The 23,977-nt window shown below is 40.6% G+C and overlaps 2 protein-coding genes across 4 annotated transcripts in view; one reads left to right on the forward strand and one right to left on the reverse strand.

Annotated features, from left to right (window-relative positions):
• l1camb (L1 cell adhesion molecule, paralog b) overlaps positions 1 to 8,164 on the forward strand; it is a 36,769-nt gene extending 28,605 nt beyond the window's left edge. For 2 of the 3 annotated variants that reach the window (XM_043236418.1, XM_043236420.1), the window contains 7 exons: positions 519 to 695; positions 792 to 905; positions 2,256 to 2,396; positions 2,469 to 2,600; positions 3,498 to 3,567; positions 5,859 to 5,870; positions 5,965 to 8,164. In XM_043236418.1, coding sequence (XP_043092353.1) covers positions 519 to 695; positions 792 to 905; positions 2,256 to 2,396; positions 2,469 to 2,600; positions 3,498 to 3,567; positions 5,859 to 5,870; positions 5,965 to 6,229 — 911 coding nt within the window. In that variant the 3' untranslated portion in view covers positions 6,230 to 8,164. The remainder of the gene's footprint in view (positions 1 to 518; positions 696 to 791; positions 906 to 2,255; positions 2,397 to 2,468; positions 2,601 to 3,497; positions 3,568 to 5,858; positions 5,871 to 5,964) is intronic. The other variant, XM_043236419.1, reaches the window with a different exon arrangement.
• A 769-nt stretch (positions 8,165 to 8,933) lies between these two features.
• On the reverse strand, positions 8,934 to 23,443 carry samhd1 (SAM domain and HD domain 1). The gene is made up of 15 exons (XM_043236421.1): positions 23,162 to 23,443; positions 22,202 to 22,268; positions 21,526 to 21,759; positions 19,010 to 19,125; positions 17,509 to 17,579; positions 17,195 to 17,350; positions 15,778 to 15,878; positions 15,592 to 15,700; positions 15,281 to 15,372; positions 15,076 to 15,191; positions 12,768 to 12,907; positions 12,461 to 12,550; positions 10,940 to 11,044; positions 10,456 to 10,593; positions 8,934 to 9,650 (listed from the first exon to the last, which is right to left on the reverse strand). The coding sequence occupies exons 1-15, from the start codon at positions 23,310 to 23,312 to the stop codon at positions 9,501 to 9,503; spliced, it is 1,836 nt and encodes a 611-aa protein (XP_043092356.1). The 5' UTR covers positions 23,313 to 23,443; the 3' UTR covers positions 8,934 to 9,500.
• Between the last annotated feature and the right edge of the window lie 534 nt (positions 23,444 to 23,977).

A 23,977-nucleotide genomic window follows, 5' to 3' on the forward strand; every position in this document is an offset into this window, starting at 1 on the left:
TATATGTTGTACAGGTAGCAGATGAAGCCAGAATATAAACTCAACTACGCATCATTAATACAGAGCTTACTGAATCATATACTTAAACATCACTGCTTATTGCTGTAACAAAAAATATTAATATAGATTGCAAATGGCCAAAGCTTTCATTAAAAATTTCCATTCACATTCCTTTGTTTTATTATTTTGAGAGTTGATTTAAATATTTGCGGCTGTGAAAGGTCTTCGACTATGGATTATTTCAATTACGGCTGATAGAACGGATAGAGCTCTGTAGTTTACAAACACATGATATTCACTTTGTAATGCTAGTTCAGTAAGGTCATGTTCACAAAACCTCTACACTTGTCAGTCAGTCAATACATAGGAAACAAAGTAACTACTCTATTGGTTACTTGGAAAAAAATCACGCCACGTTACTTGTAATGAATTATCCACAAGACTACCTGTCTGTGATATTTAATGTACTTAAGAAGAAGTTCTTCTCGTTCATTGACGGGTGGCTGTCGTCTGTTTAGCTGTGCCTGGAGTTTCGAGCACACAGCTGATGGAGTCCCTCAACCTGCCCCCTGTTACTGAGTTCACACTGAAGAACCTGAACCCTCAGATCCATTACCACTTCAAACTCAGAGCAATCACGTCCGCTGGTGATGGGGAGCCTATAGAAATGGAGGGCGCCACCTTGTTGGATGGAGGTGAAACGACAGCATTCTCAATGTTTAGCGTGTCACAGGACTCAATATACCTTTATTGATCTACTATACTGTGTTATCTACCTGTTCTCTCTTCAGAACCACCATCTGCAATCGACATCGAAGCTGGACAAACATCAGTTAATTTCAGTTGGGTGCCAGGAGAAAGACAGCGGAACTTTGCCTTTAGCTTCCGTTACCTGAAAAAAAGCGGTGAGAGTACAATCAATTTTTTTCATTCCTTCAGGCTTCAGGAAAAGTAGATGAAGGCAGGAATTCATTTGAACAGTTTACTGAGATTTCTTCAGCAGCACATACATTAGACAGTACAGTAGCTACAGCATGGGGTTACACTCTTGGTATATTTGTGTGCAAACAATATTAACTTTCACATATCACCATTATTGAAGAATACAGTGACAGGGATGTATAATGACGAGATTGAACGATTTGTTATTAAATGTGACAATCAGATATAAGAGTGTACATCAATTGAAATCTACGCTAAAACACATTATACTCATAGTCAAGCAATACTGATGTTGTTAACATGAATTTGAGAATATATTATCACAATAATAATCTGCAGGATTTGATGTGATGTGTGTTAATTGATCGTTGGATTAAATCACCATCAGTAGTGTGTTTTCTGATGATGCTTTCTTCCTCAGTCAGAACAAAGCATGGCAGACTTACTTGTCCAGATGAGAGCATCCAGTGAAAATTCTTACTCTAATATTCCAAGACATAGTTTAGAGTCTGTTATTCTTATGTACAGGATTGACACCGGAAGCACATCCACCTTTAAACATTAGATTCATCAGTGCTGGAGCCACGCTGCAGTCCGATCCATGCATAGTATATAACTCCACAAGAAACTGCAATAGCAGCTTTTAAAACAAGGAGGCAAAACCTGCTCTCCAGCTTTAACAATGTAACAGTTTTTGTAACAATGACCATGAATCAAACGATACATGATTTGTGAATTGTTTCACCCCTAGTATCATGACTGATGTTGTAAATCACCATCAGTCAACCCAAATATTAATATTTTGATATATTTACAGTAGGAAATTCACACATGATCTTTACAGTTTAATTCATTTTGACCCATACAATGTACTGTTAGCTATTGCTACAAATATACCTGTGCTACTTATGACTGCTTTTGTGCTCCAGGGTCACATATAAATGTTTTTCCTTTAAAGTAAAGATGTCCAGACCAGGCAGTGTGGGCCAAATTAGACAAACTATTCGTTGTCATGGGATGGGTGAAAAATAGGGAAAAGTACATGACATTGAAGGATCTTCATTTCTAAAATTGGAGAGTGCATTGAAATGTAGAGATTTTCGTTTATGTTGATATAATAGTAATAGTTTACAAAGCTGGATTCTAATTTGTCAGTAAAAGCTATCAAATGAAAGCTCTTTTAATGCCAAGTGGAATCTAGGTAGAACAACGTCATTCGGCTGAGTTTATTGGTATGATCTATGTGCCCCAATGAGAAAACTGGAAAAAATGTTTGCTCTTTATGCTGACATTGTTGTTTGTGGGTATGGTAGAGGGTGGTACGTGGGAAGAGTCGGAGAAGATCAACTCCTCGCAGGCGTTCTATCAGCTGCAGGGTCTGACGCCGGGCGTTCAGTACCACCTGCAGGTCCTGCCCGGAAACAGCTCCTGGGAATTCAAAACGGCTGGGCCAGGTAGCGGCTAGTAACCACCATCTCTGGATTGTTTTTTTGGTTCCGTGCTCTCACGTGTTGTCTCTTTCTCAGAGCTGCATGAGTTGCCCAGCAGCTTTGCGACTCAGGGCTGGTTCATCGGACTCATCAGCGCCATGGTTCTTCTGCTGCTGGTGCTGCTCGTTCTGTGCTACATCAAGAAGAGCAAGGGAGGGAAGTACTCAGGTAACACCTCCCACAGAAAATCATTATGTGTCTCTGTTCTTGGTGATCTGATTTTGACTTTTGACCCAGTGGTAGTATTGATTACAAGACTGTTGTTTCTCTGTATACAGAAGGCCGTATCATTTGATCAGTGTACAAAAATATTCCCAGGATAGTGAGTCCTACTTATTAGTGAACACCGTGAATAACAGTGGTGAACATATATATTCTGTTTCACTTGAACTTGTTGAGTAGGGAGTGATAGTCATGACGTTGTTGTATGGTATTGAAAGCAGAGCTCAGATCAAGGAAGAAAAACCTGACCTGAGCCTTAGAATCCTCCAGATGTTTTACACCATGTTGCAGCATCACCGGTGCTCCTTTTGTTCTGAAAGGGATGAAGATGGTCCTTAACCTCTTCTTTAAGCTTCCACATCATGATTCACTCCAAACACAGCATCCCAGGTTACATACAGGTTAAGGGCACCAGTGTCATAGAACTTGACAGAGAGCCGTTCAATATCTCTGCCTTTTTAGGAGACCAAACTCTCACCACCTTGGTTGGCTTGCTTGACCAAAAACTAAGTCCAGCCAAACACTACATAATATTATAAAGTCAAGGGTCAAGAACCCAACTAAACTGACCACTGTAAGGGTAAAAACTGATTCTGTTTGTTAACATCAGGTGTCTTGAATAACAGAATCTCTTAATTACCTCAGTAACTTTAACACTGCTTCGGTGTTCATTTAACACTCTCTAGTGAGGACACTGTGCTCATTAAACACCAGGGATTTTGCTGTGTATCTTTCTCCCACTCAAGCCCTTAAAAGAAGCACCCTACGTATGGATTTAGTAATAAGAAAGGTCTTTTTGGCTATTTGTTAGAAAGTAATCTTTATTTTGTTTTTGTATTCCAGTAAAAGATAAGGAGGAGGATCAGGTCAATGGGGCCCGCACCATGAAAGATGGAGAGTTTGGGGAGTACAAGTAAGTGCACTTCATCTCATTATTGTGTGTTTAAACAAGCAGCTCCAACACTTTCCTTTTGTGCTGATCTTTATTATGTAACACCAAAAATGCAGATTATAATCTCACAAAACCTGTTAAGAACAGGTCAGTGGCGTGGAGAAAAATGTATATATTATATCTAACAAAATCCACCATGCAACATTATATAATAGATGCAATTGATTTTTATATGATGTAATATTAAATAATATTGTTATATTTAGACACAATGTCTATTTTATGTTCTTATTATTGAACTGTTGAACATCAATATGACACTTGCACTCTTTTTACTTGCACTCAATGTATTTGGGACAAAAACAGGTTCATGTAAAATAAAGTGCTACTGTCTCATATTTATGTGTACTTTCCTGGAGCATACATGATAAATATCAGACAAATGAGTGGAAACACAAGTACTTACGTGAAGTACAGACAGTGCAAGGAGTGGGGGCACATTATAAGCGGGTCCTTGGACATGAAATTACAACATTATTATATATACAGAAATATTAATAATATAATGTAATTCATGTTGACATAAGTTACGCCACTGGCTGAAGTGTATGTACGTGTTAAGAAACATGGCTATACTTGTCCCTGCGTGGTAATTAGTTTGTACGTACAGACGAGATCATAACTAATTTACTGTACTGTAATGTATATTGATGGTAGATATGTAGTACTTGGGGACAAGTGTGTACAAACAGGCACATCCTTACAGTATCTGTATGTGGTAACTAGTAAGACACTAATGATATGTACATGGTAAATGTGTAGTAACAAACAAGACATATACAATACATATACTTGGTCTATAACAGACAAGTGTAAGTAAATATAAGCACTTTTGGGGAGAGCAGTTTATCAAAATTTGTCGAACTGGTTATATGTGTGTAATATGTGAGAAATGGTTCACTTTATTTCCATATGCTTTCTATGTACATACTGGTATATAAAGATGTCTATAGTGACCCTCTCTGTTCCTCTTTGACCTGACTGGAGCCTATTTTTAGTCTGTGAGGGTAAACAGTCAATAAATCAATATACGTTTTAGAATATTAGTATAAACATGCTTTTCTATGAAATGTTATATCACTTCACAAAAACTTTGATAAGTCTAGATGACTTTTTTATAATTTGTACTTTTAATTTGTCATATGTATCATGCATCAACATTTAAAAAGTAACTACCTAGAACTCTATAAGGCGAGCATCTCCTCATTTAGATTGTACTTTAGTATTGTGCTTGTATAATCGCCTCTAAAACAAGTTCAAGTTATAGACTTGGCAGATATCTCAGGCTATTTTAAGATGCATTTCAAGAGCAAGTGATTTGTCATCTGGCCTCTAGACCAGTGCCTTTCTTCTTGGAGGTAATAAAGATTACTGAAGCATGGAAGGTACAGCTCCCCCTTACTACAGACAAGAGGTATCTGCTCATTCTCCCGGTGGAGAGAGCGGTTGTAGTGCATCTCTGCTGCAAACGCTGTCACTTGAAGGAATCGTCTACGACTCTCATCCAAAGCTTTGGTGATGCTTGTGTGGGGTCTAGGGATGTTGACACCAAAACACCTTCTTTTATTAATTTAGTCCTAAGGACATGTGAGGTCGTCCCCCTTTGGGCTGTTCTTGTACCTCTGATGGCATGAGGACTAAATTGGACCTGATTAATAGGACAGTGCAGCTAAGGAACTGATGTGCATATGCCTGGACGACATCCACCTGGCAAACATTTGTGGACCTATGGACTGGTTGGCCCCTAACAGAGTTTTTAGGTATGAACGGGTAATAGATGGGAGGGGGCTCGGTGTCTTGCAGAACCATTGCCCTCTAAAGGGTCTACAGAGTGCTCTTCCACTCTTGCACTCTTGATACCATCGCATACCATTCGGTCAGCCCTACACTGGAATATCTTCTGGCAAATCTGTAAACCTGTGCCTTTCTTATGTCCATCACTGCACTGTTAGTTGTTGAATCCCTGCAGTGGTGTACGTAGTGATGTCCTTGGTATGTGCATGCGTGTATCTATAAGTCACTTCCCCTTGGTTAGGATGTTGCTCTACTTCCCGAGGGTAGTATGTGAGAAAACGGATCTCAAGAATATTGCCATTTGGGTCAATTTGGCCCTTGTTTAGCAATCCCAATTCCATTTGTGAAAATAACGGCATAAGGCAGGCCAAAAAGATTTGGGGTGAATTTTGACCCTGCTAACATCTAACTCTGATTGTTTGTCTCTGCTTCGTCCAAACTTGCGCTCTCACACACAGATCTCTGGAGAGGTAAGAAGAGTTTTTTTCTTACTAACTGTGTTGCGACTGTGCTCTTATTTCCTGTCCGGCTGTAATCCAAGCGTCTGCTCTGTATCTCCGTCAGTGATAACGAGAAGTGCTCCATCAGTCAGCAGTCGGTCTGCGAGAGCAAGCGCAGCAGCAACGACAGTCTAGCCGACTACGGAGACAGCGTCGACATCCAGTTCAACGAAGACGGCTCCTTCATCGGCCAGTACAGCGGACGCAGAGAACCTAACGGTCACGGCACTCACGCCAGCTCGGGCGCCACGTCTCCCATCAATCCCAACATGCCTCCGCCCAGCATCAGCTTTCCCACGTCTGTGACAGGATTCCTGGGGCCAAACTAACGCTCCACCGCCACACGCACACATCCTTGACCATTTGAATGAGAGGCCCTGATGGTATTAGACAGGATATTGATTTCATGACAGACAGTCGCAAGAAATGACATCCGCAAACACCGCCAGCTTCACTCTCGCATAACAACGACACACGTGCATCCGACAGACACGAATAAGTCCAGGACAGTTGCTTCTAACATTCCATCCAAGCACTGAAAACTGTTTACAATGTTCAGTTCGCTGCTTCCAGTGATGTTTGGACTGTAAATTCTCCCTCGCTGAAATTACGCAGAAGAAGGTGCGAGAAACGACAGACAGAGTGTAGGGCAGACTTGGGCCTTGTTCAGGTGGCAGAGGAGATCTGTAGGAGTGGCGTAGTCAGTATTTCAGTCAGTACAGGCTAAGATGCATTTCCCAGAACAAACCGATTTTGCTGCCTCTCTGAACAATGCCTTACGTGGAATACATCGGTTCAAATCACTGCAGTCAATAGAAGTCAGGTCTTTAAGGCTGAAAAGCGAAAATCTTTTTTAGGCATTCTTTTCCCATTCACGATTACGTTATTTGAAGTATTGTTTTTGTATTATTCTTATACTTCTCTTCTTATTAGTTTTTTTAATATATGAAATACATGTGTATATACATTTTTTTTTTTCATAAAGGCTAATATATTTGGTTTATATTATCATATGATTTATTTAATTATTATTATTTTTGTTTTGCCTGTAATGCATTTATCTTTATGAATTCATGTTTTATAAAACGGTATGTATGAACATTAATAATCTGCCATGTGTGTCTCTCTGTCTTAATAATCAAAGTTCAGGGCTTTTAACTGTGTATCGTTTGTATTGTTGCCCAAGTGTGTTACCCAAGTAAGTTTTTCAAATAATGGTGTTTTTGATGCAATTTATTACGTTAAATCCCTTTGAAGTACATACAGCCGCTGCAGTAAAGCCAAATTTTGTCGATCTTGACACTAACATATATTTTTAAAAGAAAAAAAGAAAAAACAGCAACAAAAACTGATTTCCTGCAGCAAATAACAGCATGAGATGTAGTGCTAGGCTAGTTGATGTCGTGTGAGGCAGTGTCATCCGTCCGGCAGCTTGCGAATATTAACACTCAAACATGGCCAATTATGTACAGTGAATTATTACTAACAATAACAGTCGTACAGTATAATCTATCGCATTTGTCTCGTCGTCCGAGAGAACAAGCTGAATGTAAGTCATCTTTTCTTTAGTTTGTTTTTGCATCTAACATCTTTATTATTAGATTTAGTGGTATTATAATGCTTAATCTGATCTTTAGTTTAGAAAACAGGTCAGAAGTAAAATGCAATTTTTTATGGGACTTCTGAATGATTATATCGTTGTGGATTTCATTAAGTGCGTTTTTTTGGTGGGGGTTGGGGGGTGTCAGTGATGATGTCATGATGGGCCTGCAGTTTGCCGACATCATCGCGTCTGTGACGTAATTACGGCTTTGAGTTAACTCATCTGTCTTCTCTCGCATACGCCACAGCATCCTGAATTGTACTGATCAAATTCATGCTGCAAACGCCTGGTTAAAATCAGATTAAATACTAGGAATATTTACAACAAATGTATGTAAGAGTATGTAGCCTGTGTACGCATTAAAATCTATTTTCCTACAAGAAGGACTTGAGCTAAGCGGGTGGGATTGCAGTGCATGGCTTTATAAGATCCTGAAGCACGTCACCATCCCTCCCGGCTCTGTGGGATATCTCCATACTGTATGTAAGCTTCTTCTTACCTCTGCTTTCTATTTGTAAATCCAAACACTAAAATGAGAATAAAAATGTAGTCAGAGTGGTATTTGAAAGCACCGCAGCCTGTGTGAGTGATCTCTGAGTTCTGAGAGACGCCGGTGCCATCCAGATACAACCAAATAAAATCACATCGATTATGCAGAAAACGACGTGTGACGCTTTTTACTGTTTGCTGTTATGAAACTCGAAATTAAATGGAATTTATATCATGAAGCCTTCAAATATACCACTCGGTCATGACCGAACACAACCGAATCATCTAAAAGATTCAGACACAGACACGCCACGACAGAAGACAATCGGAGAGAGCCGACAAGTGCTTTGAATTAAACCTTCAGAATGCTACGAAACTACAGAATGCCTTGTTGAGCACACAAAAAGCGAGCAGTAAAGATATTCTATCGGGTTGAGGTCAGGACTCGGATGGAGAAGCGCTATTCGTCACTAGAACGCGTCTCCACTGCTCTAGAGACCAGTAGCGGCGTACTTCACACCACTGCATCCGACGCTTTGCATTCAACCTGGTGATGAGTGTCTTGGAATGGGTTTCAATGGCCGAGCAGCTGCATCCATGAAGCTCTCTGCTCACTGTTCTTGTACACCAAGTTTCAAACATTAAATGAGGAACTAATCTGGAAAAACGTACCATCCCTTACATTTTCTTGCATAAATTTACAGAAGAATGTAAATGTAAGTTAAATGCACTTAAACACAAAGAACATTTTCTTCACTTTTTTTCTCTTCATGATTTGTTCCGTCTGCTGATGTTGAGGTGAGGAGCAGGTTCGGTTGTTTGGTAAAACAAGGGATGGGTCAACAGTGTAAATCACTTTTTAAATAGAAATGCAATGAATGCAAGAAAAACACATGAATTGTTTTAAATTAATTGTATAAAAACATTGATTCACAAGTAAGTGGATCTGACTGCATGATTGAATTTTTATTTGCATTCTCTGGCTTGTCAGATACTTTGCATTGGTTCAACATAACAGCTGCAACCTTTTTCTGTTCAAATGTTCTTGATGTGATTGTGCTGTGACTTCTAGACAAAATGAGAAGATCCAAGACAACCAGGCAGTCACCCCTGACTTACACAAAGAGGCTGAAGTTTAAAAATATAGTTATATAGTGCTCAAATATAGATATATAAAATGCCATCACCTTCGAGACCGATTGACCCAGGAGCGTGTACAACACTGCTGAGTGAAAGGAGGGCCGATCAACAGAAGGAAAAAAGTAACAGCAAGTCCCTGATAAAAAGTTTTAAATAATAAAAAAAAAAAAAAATCCTCTGCATGGAAACATGATGGATGCAGGAGAGACACGTTCATTCTGGATTGATGTATAATTAAGCTTCTCCGTGTCAGAGGTGCGAGTTGCATTAAAACCCTGGCAGTGAACATGATATTAAAGCTGAAAATAAAATCAAGCAGAGGCAGTGTTCTCAGAGAAACATGCAGGCGGTGTGAGATCCTGAGAGCCTCAGAGTCTGCGCTTCACGTTATTCCCAGTCTTTCTGGGCGTCTGCTCTCTCGTCCCAGGGTGACTGTCTTCATCGCTGCCATCATCCTGCTCCGGCGTGTTCCAGTCCCGTTTGAGAGGGGTGAGCTCAGGGGCGATGACATCTCCATCCTGAAACACATTCACCAACATGAATAAGACCGGTTCCTTGAGGTCCTGACGAGTGTGTTCTTAACACGGTCCACACTGAAGTCTCCAAACAACAGTGAGCTCCAGCACACTCAGAACCATCAACCAGCTTACTTTTTACAGTCCTGTTCACACACACACACACACACACACACACAGCAGGTAAAATAAGTACTGAATACCTCAACAGTCTGACAGTAAATATATACATGAAAATTTCACCAGATGTTGATGATAACAACCAAAATAATGCACACAGTACATAAAAATAAAACCACAAATAAGTTCTGTGAAATGACAGAGAAAAAGTACTGAACTACTGAAATGTTTTTAACACTTTGTACAAAAGCCTTTGTTGATGACAGCTTCAACACAGAAACTAGACATCCACTGTGGAAGAATCACACCTGAGCAGTCTTCAACTCTTGAAGGTCCTGTGGGTCTCTTTTTAAACTCTTAAATCTTATTTTCTATTGGATTCAATTCAGGTGATTGGCTGGCTGTTCTAAGAGCTATATTTTTAGGAGTTTTGTACCCTAGTTTCATCATCATCATCATCCTGGTATTATAGATATCAGGACTGAAGCTAATTAAAACAATTATTTTTTTTTTTTTTTAAATAATTTATTTCCACTGATGAGAGGCAGGATTGCTTTCCAGATGCTAATTTAAGCTGGAGGTATAGCTTTCTGAAATTTATCTGACAAGACCATCATTCCAAGTACCAAGTATATTAAAATGAACCTGAAGCTTGTCTGATTACAGAATTGGATAAGCAAAGTCTTGCCTGGGGTTTGGTGAAGTCCCTGTTCATGCACCACTGGACAAAGTACTTCTTGGCAGCTTCCAGGCTCTTGTCATCCGTCTTCTTACAGTAAACCCTGATCAGCTGCTCCGCGAAGCGCTCCGGCAGGAGTTTGGACACCTGTGACACAACAGACATCAGTAACACAGAGTTAGAAAATTAGTCAGGCAATGCTCTGAGGACAGTAAGGTCATGTAAACATTTAAAGTTATCAGTTGCTTTAAAAAGAACTATAAAAGAACACTTTGCAATAATGTCTCATCAGTAAATTTTAGTTCATGCATTTACACGGTAACAAAAACAATATCTACATGTTCCAACATGTACAACATTAACACAATAAAACTGAGCTTTGTTAGTTAAACAGTGCAGCCAGGATGTTCTAATGTTCAGAGGTGGAGGTAAAGTGATGGGAGGTGATGGTCTCAGCTAGTGCTGCTGATGGTCATGTGCTTCTGGAGTGTACCTGTTTTTTGCAGATCTTGATGGCTTTGGTAGGATCTTTCTTGCAGTAAAAGTGGACATTGTTGATGGGGTTTTTATCCTTCATGCCATAATCCATGTGAATGACCTAGACAACAAAAAGATTATTTTACACAACACTCAGCTTATAGTGGACAGCACATTCCAGGGCCCAGCTTATGGTGGGGCCCCTCTCTCACCACTATAGTGGACAAAGGTTTGCTACATTTTGAATGGATCTTGGTGAACTAACATAACCAACATGTCCAACACCATCAGATAAAAAAAATCCAGAACAACGGCCAGATACTTATGAAAAGGCAAGAAGAAGACCTTTAGTAAAAAGCCCAGCAACGACAGGACTTCTCATTGGTCAAAATACAGTTTCTTCACCCACCAACAGACTGATTCCTAAGGTTTTGGCCTGTGACCGCCGTAAAAATTAATTTGGACCTCTGGATGCAGCAGCAGTGGGTGAAACAGAGAGAGATCACAGAGATCCACCATAACTATGTTCTCAAACCCTATGCTGATGCAAACTACAACACACACATCTTATACTTATTCACAGAAATAACATCAACAGCTGAGTTCATGTTGAAGATGTTGCACTACACGTTGAAGGACAAATTCTCTGCAAGAACAGGAAAATTCGGACCATGAGACTGATAACATTTTGATTTTAACATCTAGCTTTTAGTCATCTTGTTTTACATTCCTTGAGCCTGCACATCTGCAGCCCATCCAGGCTCATTACTTCCTTTCTTTTTATGAGAGCTTGTGTAAGTCAAGCTTTGCCTGTTGTGTCTCCAAGTCTCAGACTCAAAACTTCAACCAGACCACATATCTCTACCCAACGCCCAATCATAGGCCGCCCAAGACTTTCAATGACAACTGAATTTACAGCCAATCAGAAACCTCAGGAAAGCCCTTTCTTACAATCACAAAGGGAATCCCATAACACAAAGACAATGCAAGTACAAATCTCCAGATTCAGGCTAAACAGGTGGATTTAATATAGAGTTAATTTGACAATCTTATTACTGTGCTAATTAATAGTGTTTTCACTAAATTTTGGATTTTAATATCTGAAATTATTCTAGTTTGAGGTAAATTGCAACAGATATGTTCCAAACAGGAAATAACCCCCCTCCAAAGGGCTCTTCAGAGAGAAAACAATCGTGGCCACCATACTGAAGGGTTTTTCCAAACCAAAGTAGTCAAAACTGGCCACTTCAAAGGGCCCTTCAGAATGAATGATTTCTGAGGGCACAACCGATGGACACCTAAGGCCCTTAGGTTGCCTCCTTAGGTTCACAACTACAATTGACATGTTTTCTGCAGATTAGACAGAGGTGTACCTGTCAATCACTTGTTAGGACCATATCATGAATAGGCTGATTTAAAGCCCTGCAAGTCCTCGTGTCTTCTGACAACCAGATGGAAGTGTGTGTTCTCAGCTGTAGACATTAGAGGGACCATGCACCTCTAAAACCGGTTTAAAAATAAAAGACAGCAAACGTACACTAACTACAAAGTCCTCTGCTATCAGGTTAGCGTCTATGCCATTGGGCTTTGAGCTGGCCACTTCCTTTGCCCAGTCCAGAAGTTTCTCCTGCAAGAGATCACAGAAGTTGATCAGCACACATAAAAAAAAAAAAAATCACACTTGGCTTCTTCATTCTTTCCGATACCTTTCTCCTATTAAAGGGTTATGCATAGCTCACCTAAAACCTTACGTTCTGTCATTATTACTGATTCTCATGTCATTCAAAACCCGTGAGACTTTTGTTGATTTTCAGAACACACAGACACTTGTTTGTTTCTCTCACCGGTGAGGCGTCCAGGTGGTTCTCTGGTGTGGTCTGCCCCACACACTTGTACAGCCGTCTACAGACAATGTTGTTCAGGATGGCTTGTGCCTCGGACAGCTCCGGCAAAGACGAGTACAGAATCTGCTCAAATATGTGATCTGAAACACAAGGAACATGCAACTGTAATAAACGAAAACAAATTTTAATATACAAACATTGGATTATATAATAAATTGGATTAACAATCGACATGAAATGTGCACCTTTCCAAGCAGATTCAAGGTCTTTCAAAACAAAAAGGTCTGTTTCATTGACTACTGGATTATTGAAGAGTTGCATCACACTATGCTCACACCAAACTAAATGATTTTTATCATTATAAAAAGTTAAAATAAAAACGATGGTGTGGGACAGTGTCATGGTGGACTAGTAACGTAACGTAACATAACGGATGTCACGGCTTAACACCGGTATTGCCAACAACAGTCTCTCGCAGCAAGTCTATTCCAGAGTGATTTTCGGAACCCTTTTTCTCACTCTGGATGTAGACAGGTGCTGGTCATATAATCACAACATTATCAAAGTTGATTTCTTTCACTAATTCTATTCAAAAACTGAAACTCATATATTATATTCATTCACTACACACAGAACGATATTTATTTCTTTTAATTTTGATAATTATAACTGACAACTAATGAAAATCCCAAATTCAGTATCTCAGAAAATTTGAATATTACTTAAGACCAATACAAAGAAAAGATTTTTAGAAATCTTGTCCAACTGAAAAGTATGAACATGAAAAGTATGAGCATGTATTGCACTTAATACTTAGTTGGGACTACTTTTGCCTGAATTACTGCAGCAATGCAGCGTGGAGTGGATCAGTCTGTGGCCCTGGTGTTATGAGAGCCCAGGTTTCTCTGATAGTGTCCTTCAGCTCTTCTGCATTTTTAGGTCTGGCATATAACATACCCCATAGATTTTGGTCAGGTGAGTTTGCTGGTCAATTAAGAACAGGGATACCATTGTCCTTAAACCAGGTACTGGTGGCTTTGGCACTGTGTGCAGGTGCCAAGTCCCGTTGGAAATTGAAATCGGTATCTCCATAAAGTTGGTCAGCAGCAGGAAGCATGAAATGCTCTAAAACTTCCCGGTATACAGCTGTGTTGACCTTGGATCTCAGAAAACAGTGGACCAACACCAGCAGATGGCACCCCAAACCATCACTGACTGTAGAAACTTTACACTGGACATGAATTCTTCCTCCAGACTCTGTGGTCCAAAGTTATGTTCTCTGATGGAAGTAAATTTTGCAAATCAGGTTCCCAGAGGCAGTCCGGTCCTTTTTGTCTTTAGCCCAACGGAGACACTTCTGACGCTGTCTGTTGTTCAAGAGTGTCTTGACAAGGAATGTGAAGCTGAAACCCATGTCTTGTATACGTCTGTGTGTAGAGGTTCTTGAAGCACGGACTCCAGCTGCAGTCCACTCTTTGTGAATCTCCCCCACATTTTTAAATGGGTTTTGTGTCACAATCCTCTCCAGGGTGCGGTTATCCCTATTGCTTGTACACTTTTTTTCTACCACATCTTTTCCTTCTGATGTCAGATTTTGCAGCTGAGCCAAACCAGAGAGTTACTGAAGTACACAGGACAGACTCAATGATGGCCGAGTAGAACTATTCCCAGTCAGAAAGAGCTGGGATAGTTTGGTCAGTTTGGTCCGCAGGAGTATGGGGATGAGGGTTTTGAAAGCAGAGCTGAGGGTGCTCATATAAGTCCCTGGTCTGTTTAGATGTTGCAAGATGTAATGCAGTCCAATGTTGACTGCATCATCAACAGACATGTTTTTATGGTAAGCAAACTGCAGGGGCTCTAGTGATGATTTATAAAAACATTTTTCAGAATTTTGAATGCATTTTAAGAACACTTCTGCCAGTTAAAAAGCACAACACTGCTGTAAAGACATGCACAGATGATGTGTGGAACACGACATGCTCACATTCACTCTTACGGTAAAGTGATACAGATTGGTTGTTAATTCCTTTGCACTTTAATGTGCTTCAATCAATCAATCATTTTTATTTATATAGCGCTTTTAACAACACAGGTTGCATCAAAGCACAAAAAAAGATTAAACCTGTTACACGTATTATGGCAACATTTTTTTGCATATGCCTAGCATAATGCTAGTGTTTGATGCGATTTTTATAATAAATAAAACAAGATGGAGTGTGCAAGTGTTTCATTAAAAATTTAAATGAGCAGATGAAACTGATTCAGAAACAAAATGTCAGACATCATGCAAGACGAGAAGGTGAGGCACCTGTGAGTTTAGTGTAGGCCTCCATGTCTTCTATAGCTGAAGAGATGGTGAAGATCCTCCCTGAAGAGCCATGGATCTGAATATGAGGATCTGCTTTCACAAAAGCCTCCGTTATCCTGACACAAAACAACCATGACAGAACACTTAAATCACGGCAAAAGCTACTAACATGACCATTTTTTGATTAAATGATGCAAATACACACATGGTCTCAATGATGTTGCCCACTTTGTGCTGGTACGCCCGGCGATGGAGGCAGTTACGTGTGTGGAACATGTCGTAGAGATTGCCAACTTCCTGCCAACATCAAAACAAATCAAAAGAAAAAGAAAAAACTTAAAAAAAAAAAAAAAAAAAAAAAAAAAAAAAAAAAGACTTCAGGTGGATCAAGAAATCACAGCTGGTCAAGTATATCATCAACACAAAGTCAAAAGGTGACAGAAGACATCCTCGGGAGAAACCAGTTCTGCACTGACGTCGGTCAGTAAACTGAATCAATGAATACTGACAGAGTACCTTGTCTCTGGTGCAGATGTGCTTCTTTCCTCTCACTTCACACACTCGAGCAAATTTGAGGAAGCGCTGGTAGTCAAAGTTGTTCTGTATGCCGAGATGGTAACAGTCCCTGTTCCACACAAACACATCTTCAGTCAGACGAAGTCTGGAAGTCATCGTCTGTTTGGTGTCAAAACCTCATCTTACCTTGCAAAATAATCCCACTTATCCACATCAATACCATTTCTTTTGTTTGCCACTATCTCGTACAGGAAGGATTTCTCCATCGGCCTGCCCTTATACGGCCACTGCAGGGTCAGAAAGAGATGCAATGACAGATTTATGATGGACCGCTTATGAGGACATGCCTGTTTGTACCCACTTGTCCATAAAAACTACATATTTACTATTTTCATTATTAAGAACAGTATACTATTTAATTAGTTACCATGTATGGGTACAACCTGTAGCAATCGTACTCACACTGCTCAAAACCCACTGAATATTCACAGTGTTACTGTTATTGTGTCATGGAATGTAGTTTTTAGAGCTAGGCAAGAATGTAATTGTTTGAAACTCAAAAGATAGCGCCTATCTGAACATTTACTATGCAGATTTCAGAGAGCTCAGCAGAGCAGAGCTCAGGACTTAATATCCACTGAGAGCAGGCTCAAGCTCAGCTAGTCCTTCCAACGTTTGCCGCTGGCTCTGATGATTCTGTAGTGATTAAACAAGATCAACTTTGTTTTGGGTATATCTAATAGGTATTAGTGGTCTCTTAAACAATATGACCAGGATCAAATAATGGATTTAACTAAGAACAAATTTACATTAACCTTTATCATAGTACAGTGCTGACTTTATAGTATATGTTTGACTGAATTGTTCATTTTTGTCTATTATCTCATAAGCCTCTTATACTTTGTACTTTTATAAATGGCTATATTATTAATTAAAACAAACATTTAACTTAAGAGTTGTGCTTTTTGTCATGCTTTATCATCAATTACTACTTCTCGGCATACACTACGCCCATCATATAAGGGTACTGACGGCAGTGGAAACAAGGCCAGAACTGACCCCTCAGCTGTGGACACTTCATTTCTAACGATTATTGTCAATTTGATTGGACAGATGCTATTTAAACTGAACTGAACAGGACAATGACATCTCTGAATTCAATAATGAAATGCCTTTAACTAAAAATTGAGTGTGTAATCTTATGATCTTGACACTCCGTTCTCCAATTTGATACTATTAAGACTCAATCTGTATTGTTATTCTGTACCTTACTGTACCATACTGCTCAGTAGAAACAAGACATCAAATTGTGTTCTGGAGACAAATGAAGCTTTTACGGGTTTGGAACGACACCGGGGTAAGTGATTAATGGCAAAATTTTCACTTTGGGGTGGAGTAACCTTTTAATCTTGGGAAAGTTATCAAATAACACTGACATTGTATCAATGTTATAGCCAGATTATTTTGACCTTGATTTAGTTTTTTTTAAACGGCAACATCACAAAAAAACAAAAAAAAAAGTGTGACGTTAATAACATGTACACAAAGCAGCAGCTGATCGACACACAAAAACAATGACCGACACACACACACACACACTCACCGATCTGTCCAAAACAGAGGTATCCAGTGGCCCAGCAATCTGCTCCTTAATGAATATCAGGTCGTCAGGAAGAGTCAGCCCATGGCGCACCATGACCTCCTCCAGACCGTTGACCTTCACCAGGTGGTCAAACATCTGAACCGAGGCCATCTCGTGCTGCGGGGAACACCAGCAAAAGTCATTACAACATCTGCCTCAAAGCTAACTCCACACAAGGTCAGCTCTTATACCCTGAAGATCTAGAACTACACTGCTTAGAAAATGGCCCAATGGCATGCCTGGTCTTACGCTGACAGCGGTTTTCCCTCACATACCTTCCATTTCTCACCAGGTCGAACTTTAGGGATGAACATGCCATCAAACATGTGAGAAAATGGGCCATGACCTGAACAAAAAAACAAGAGGTTATCTATCAACAAATAAAGAGGCAAACCCATGAAAGCCATTAGTCATAACTTGGGAAATCTTATCCACACGTTAGAACCTGAAAAAGAATGTGAGACAACGAGAGAAGTCTGATCAGATTCTATTTTATACTGTTCAGTGCTTCAATACAATCTGTACTGTTAAAAGTGATTGATTGATTGATTGATTTTTGCCTCAAAGGCATGAGAAGTATGCATAAGAAAGCTTGAAATATCTACTTTAACAGAGAATATTTGTTTTGGACATGACTTAAAAGCAATGTCTTAACTCATTATCTCTAATGCTGTAACACACACAAGCCAGTCGTACTTTTCAAATTCTAAACATCTACATGAGACGCACAGCCTCTAAATGGCCATATCACTTCTGTAAACAAACATGAAGAGCTCATTTCGGCCAATTTTTGCTTCTGGAAGATAATGTGCCGAGAAGAATATCCCAGAATTTACCCCAGAAGATGACCAAATAGCGACATACATATACAGAAGGAGAATACAGCGGTGGAAGATGCCGCTTTAACTCAAAAATTCAACATCAAAGAGTATACTAGGAAAATAGATCCAAACTCCAACTGCATTGGTACTGCTTGCAAAATGGTCATTGCTGTTGGACTTGCGCTCTAGGGAAAAGGTTCAGGTTGGGGAAATCTGAGTGCCTAGGGTCTCAGGAAGATTACGGTGCTTTTACTAGCACAGGTTTTGTTTCTTCAAACAATAGTCATGTTAAATTACCCGATACCATTTTACACAACACTGGGTCCTCGGAATTAGAAAAACTAAAACATTTCTCTTCCTTCTTTCCATGGATTAATTTTTTGCAGCTGTAGGAAAAATGCCAGGTAAAGAAATTTATTTGTGACTAATGGTGACTTTAAAAGGGCAGTTTCTGGTCATTTCATAAAAACTAGGTTTTGGTTCGTAATTGGACGCCATGTAGACATCGATCTGTGAGTAAAGCAGACAAAAATTAAACAAATCTACCAAAATTTTCTATAAACAAAACATGCTTTACACGTTAAATTAATAAGATCATTTTCCCATCATTTTATAGAAAATAAAATAATAATAAAAAACTAGTCTGCCACATCCAGTGTTCTCAAAAGTCTTGTGAACAAACATTCTGTATGCATTTAATGGAGTAATTTAGTTTCCACAAACCATACAAAAATATTTTTATTTAAAAAAACACAAGGGCATGTCAAACCATCTCCTGTGCTTGAAAACACCTCCAGAGCCCTGAGGGTTAAGATGTTCTTTTAAATTAATCGACTGAGTCACTTGGGGTGTGGATGTGCTGTGACTAACAGCTTCTCTTCTCAGAACAAAGATGTGACGCATGTGAATCTGAATGTGAGGAACCCCAGTGTCTCTGAACATGAGAGTCACTCACCCAAGTCATGGCACAGGCCTGCGATCTGCACACACAGCACATCCTGCTTCGTTATGAGGAGCTCCGGCTGTCTTTCATTGAGTGCCTGGACCAGACATCCGGCCAGATATCCCACCCTGCACCACACACACACACAAATGAAACGAGACTCATTAAGCTCCATGAGGTCAACAAGGAACACAGTCATAAAAATAGAATTTACAATATGATGCAGAATGTTAGAATTTGCCAAATTTGGGATGAATACATCAAAAGCAGGTCTATCCTTAAATCAACGCATAATAGTTTGTTTATATTAAGCCACAAAAATACTACTTGAATATGAATCCTGCATTGCATGTCATTGCATTCGTGTAGTAAACAAAATTGCTCATCTGTGCCGTTCATTCACACACACTGACGCCGTGTTTTCAGCCTTAACACTCAAGTACATTAACTAGGGTGGCCATCGTTTATAGAGGACACATCCTGGACAGGAATTTGACCAATAATGTGCACGCATCATACATAATCGTGGTGTGTGAGAAGATGAGATCTAGAGAGAACAATCAAAGTGATGCAAGTAGGAACACATTTGGTGAATTTTTTGTTTAACTTCAGTTGTCACTGTACAGACTGATCGTTTTATAACACCCAGGGGTAAGTGTACCCCCATTTGAGAACCACTGTCATCAATGACAGGCCAGACAAAAAGCAAGGGCCGAGGCGACCCAGACCTTGGACACAGGATCTGGCTCTAGGAACATGGAGGAACATGGAGTGCGGGAGGTTGATGGGTACCAACTAGAGATAGTCAAGCTCTCCTCCACACAGAGCTCAAGCTCTGTAAACCAACTGCTTTAAAGGGGCTGGACTCTCCACTACTCTAGAGTTGGCCACGGCGAGAGGCGGCGGGCTGGTGCAAACTTGCTCATAAACCCCCAGTTTAGTCACCATGTGTTGGAGTTTACAACGGTGAACGAGAAGGTCGTTTATTGCCTATGGGCCGAATGACAGTACAGACCACCCGACCTTCTTTGGGTCTCTGGGAGGGGTGCTGGAAAGTGCTCCGACCGGAGACTCAGTCATTCAGGGACTATAATGCTCACGAGGTATGCTAGTAATACCTGGAGAGGCATGATTGGATCTGAAGCATTAACCTGATCCTTGATTGAACCCAAGTGGTGTTCTGTCATTGGACTTCTGTGCTAGTCAAAGTTTTCCTATAACAAACACAATGTTCAAGCATAAGGGTGTCCATCAGTACACATGGCACCAAGACACCCCAAGCCAGGGGTCAATGATCAACTTTGTGGTCGTTTCATCTGACATTTGCCCGTAAGTGTTGGACAACTGATCACCACCAGGTGGTGAGTTGGATCCTTTGGCAGGGGAGCAAGTTGGACAGACTTAGAAGGCCCAAGCATACTATGAAGGTCTGTTGGGAACATTTGACAGAGGCCCCCTATCAGAGAGGTCTTCAACTCCCATCTCCAATAAGAGCTCTGCCCGGACACTGACAGAGGTTGGAGACATAGTCCGAGTGCACCATGTTCTCCACCTCCATTGTCAACATGGCCGTTCAGAGCTGCGTTCGGCAACCCCCAAACCCAGTGGAGACACCGGAAGTAAGAGATGTTATCAAGGTGAAGGAGTCCTGTCGAGCCTGGCTGGATTTCTAGGTGCAGCCTGTGGGCCGGAGGGTGTCCAGTTTGGGGGTTCTTGTCTCTGCTTTTATGGTTGATGTTGTACTGTTGGCTCCATCAAGCCAAGACCTTCAGTGGGCACTGGAGCAGTTTGCAGCCAAGTCTGAGGCCATGATTCTTAGTCGGAAAAGGGTGACTTGCCTTCTTCAGGTTGGTGGGGAGTCCCTGCCTCAGATGGAGGAATTTAAGTATATTGAGGTCAGGAACAGGAAATTGACAGAAGGACCGTTTGGTGCAACCTCTGCAGGATTGTGGTTGATGTACCTCCCTAGGGAGGTGTTCTAGGCATGTCCCACTGGGAGGAGGCCCCTGGGGAAGACGTAGGACATGCTGGAGGGACTAATGTCTCACAGCTGGCCTGTGAACACATCAGTGTTGCCCTAGCAGAGCTGGAGGACGTGTCTGGGGAGAGGAAAGTCTGGGAGTCTGCTTTGACTGCTGCCCCACAACCTGCCCTCAGATAAGCGGAAGAAGATTGATAGATGGAATAAAATAAAGTATATGGAAAATGTAAAACAGAATTTGTTCAAAATAAAACTATTAAAAAAAATTATAATTATTTACAGCCACTTTTGACATTTTAATGTCACTCTCGGTAAACATTTAATGATTTAATTAATTAGACAATCAGATTTAGTTTTATTTATTTAACTGTTAAAACTAGAAAAGTAAAAAAATCAAATAAGTCAAATAAAAAAAAAAAAAAAAAAGAAATTAGGGAAAACAAACTAGATTTCTTAGAGCCATGATTCATCAGTGTGCAGTATCTCAAACAGTGAAAGCTGTGGTTGTGTGCAGGCGTTGTCTGAGCCTGTGGGTCTGCTCACGCACCCGACGGAGTGCTCGAAGCGGTTGTGGGACGCCCCGGGGAACACCAGGTATGTTCCTCCCAGCTGCTTGATGTGGCGCAACCTCTGGAACTGAGGCGTGTCGATGAAGCGCAGCAGCAGTGGGTGCAGCTCGATGTGGCCATGGATGGGGTCATTGAACACCTTCATGGACTCATCTGAGAGCTGCCAGAGCTTCTGAAGACAGTGCAGGACCTGCAGGCGTGAGCCCAGGGGTCTGAGCAAGCAAACACAGAGTCAGCGTCAGCTGGGAAGCACACATTTACATTCAGACATTTAGCAGACTTACAAATGAAGCCAACAAAATCACCAAAAGAGCAATGATGCAAAAGTGTTCTAACCAGTCTCAGTTAATCTAACACTGTACGCGTAGCAAGTCATTTGTTAATTGTAAAATTGTTGTAAATTGTTAAACAGAAAAAGAATGATGAATTATAAATACTTTTTAGTTTTTAATTGCATAATAAGCAAAAGAAGTTCATGTAATCTATAGCAGTTAATGTTAACTAATGAACCCTATTGTAAAGTTACCATTATTAATATAGCGGAAATTCTATCCAGTTTTGTTACTTTCAGTAAAAGTGTGGTTATTTTAAAGGCTTGTGCTTTTATTTATTTTCATACAGTATCATTAATTACTTTAATGAAGTAACACTTACAAAATGCCCATCTTCTCCAGAAGTGCCTCGCTGAGGTATGGCAGCCCTGGCCCCGTTATGCCATTTTCTGAAAAAAAAAGGGGTTTTATAAAACTTGATCAAGTGTAGATTTTATTTATTTATTCCATTCCAGCGTCTAAATTCTATATTCAAGGTGAGAACCAGTCAATCTATACAAGTCTTCTCTCTTCACACACACGAATCAATTATATATGAAACATCTGATTGAAAAAGTAATCTAAAGTGGCTTCTTTTTTGCATACTGGTGTTGGCATACTTCTTTATGGATATTGATGTTTTAATCCGGTTACTTGGGTGTTAATGTTGGTCCCGGGACTCTACTTAAACCCTGGTAAATAACACATGGACTGGAGACAACTTCTTTGTGAAAAAGAGCCGGAATCAGATTGTGGAACAAGACAAGCTTTACCCACTCTAGTTCAATCAAGACTCCTGAAGGAACAACTCTTTTTTGGTGAAACAGGGAAATTAAACACAGCAGAAAACCACTTGATTAAAAGGATAGCGCGTGGAGGATGTGTGACGAGCCAATGACGAAAGCGTGTGTCCTTATATGGACAGGATGTGGGCGTGCTTTATGCACGCGACTCCAGAGACTCCAGCTTCACTAACATCATGAACTAGCAGAAGCTCGGACGCACGAATAAATACCAGTAATCTGTGCAATCATTAGTGAATGAGAGCCCGTGTCTTCTTGAAGTGAACAACAAATAGATTTCGTTTATATCTCTAACTTAAGAGCAGGCAAAGTCTACCGTCTCAGCTAAACCAGAAGATGACAGATACTCCAGCGATCTATGTACGCATGTGGTCTGACAGCGGTCCGTGGCGTTTAGCAGCCCTGTGTGATCAGCTTCTGCTTCTCCTCTGTTTCACATGTTCTCTCTGCAGGACTAAACGCAGTCATGATCAGTGTGTAGTGCGGGTTTCTCGCGGTACCTCTGAAAGTCTGCTCCCACTGCTGGAGCCCCTCTCTGCGGAGAAACGCGCCGGTCTCCGCGACGCCCCAGCGCCTGAAGTTCGCGTCGACAACCTGCCTCTCGTTCACGAAACAGTCGTCTTCTCGTGGCCGTTTGATGGCTCTGTCCATTATTTAATACTCCTGAAGACGGACACACGGCACTTTCGCTCGGAGAGCCGGCGGTTCGCGCTTTTCTCCAAGTTCGTCCGTTCGCGCCGCCTGTCGGGTGGAGCGCGCGTGAAGGCGGGGTTACCGGCGTAAGAGGGCGGGGCTAACATGTACGAGCTTCTCTCTTCTACACGACAGATATTTAAAAAAAAAAGTGGAACCGGTTTCCCCAGTGACATGTCATACACGATATTAATTATGTATTGCTGTATATCGACAATGAGTGAATTACTCCTTTAATAGCCAGCTTGTACAAATTGGACCGTTTCTGTTCAATTCATCAGCTTTTATCATTTTAGATCCGTTTTATTACTTATTTTGAAAATTATATTGCATTAAGTATATGTTTGTGTGTGATTGGATTAAAAATTGTAACTTGTAAATACATGACATTTCACCAAATGGCCAAGATGGTGAACACACTGTGTATCAGACACGAGCAGTTTGGTCATGAGCTGGTAGAGATCCCTTTATGTTTGGAAGAATCACATTAAGCCAGCAGGTGGTGATGATCCATGCACTGATGGAGATTCAGGAATGACTGCTAGTATTCTCATATACATGTCCTTCAATTCAAAGTCTGAAGAAAAGCATCCAGTGAACTCCAGTGTCTCATTCAAGCCGTT

This window comes from Puntigrus tetrazona, chromosome 4 (genome assembly GCF_018831695.1).
Source record: "Puntigrus tetrazona isolate hp1 chromosome 4, ASM1883169v1, whole genome shotgun sequence".
Taxonomy (NCBI): Eukaryota; Metazoa; Chordata; class Actinopteri; order Cypriniformes; family Cyprinidae; genus Puntigrus; species Puntigrus tetrazona.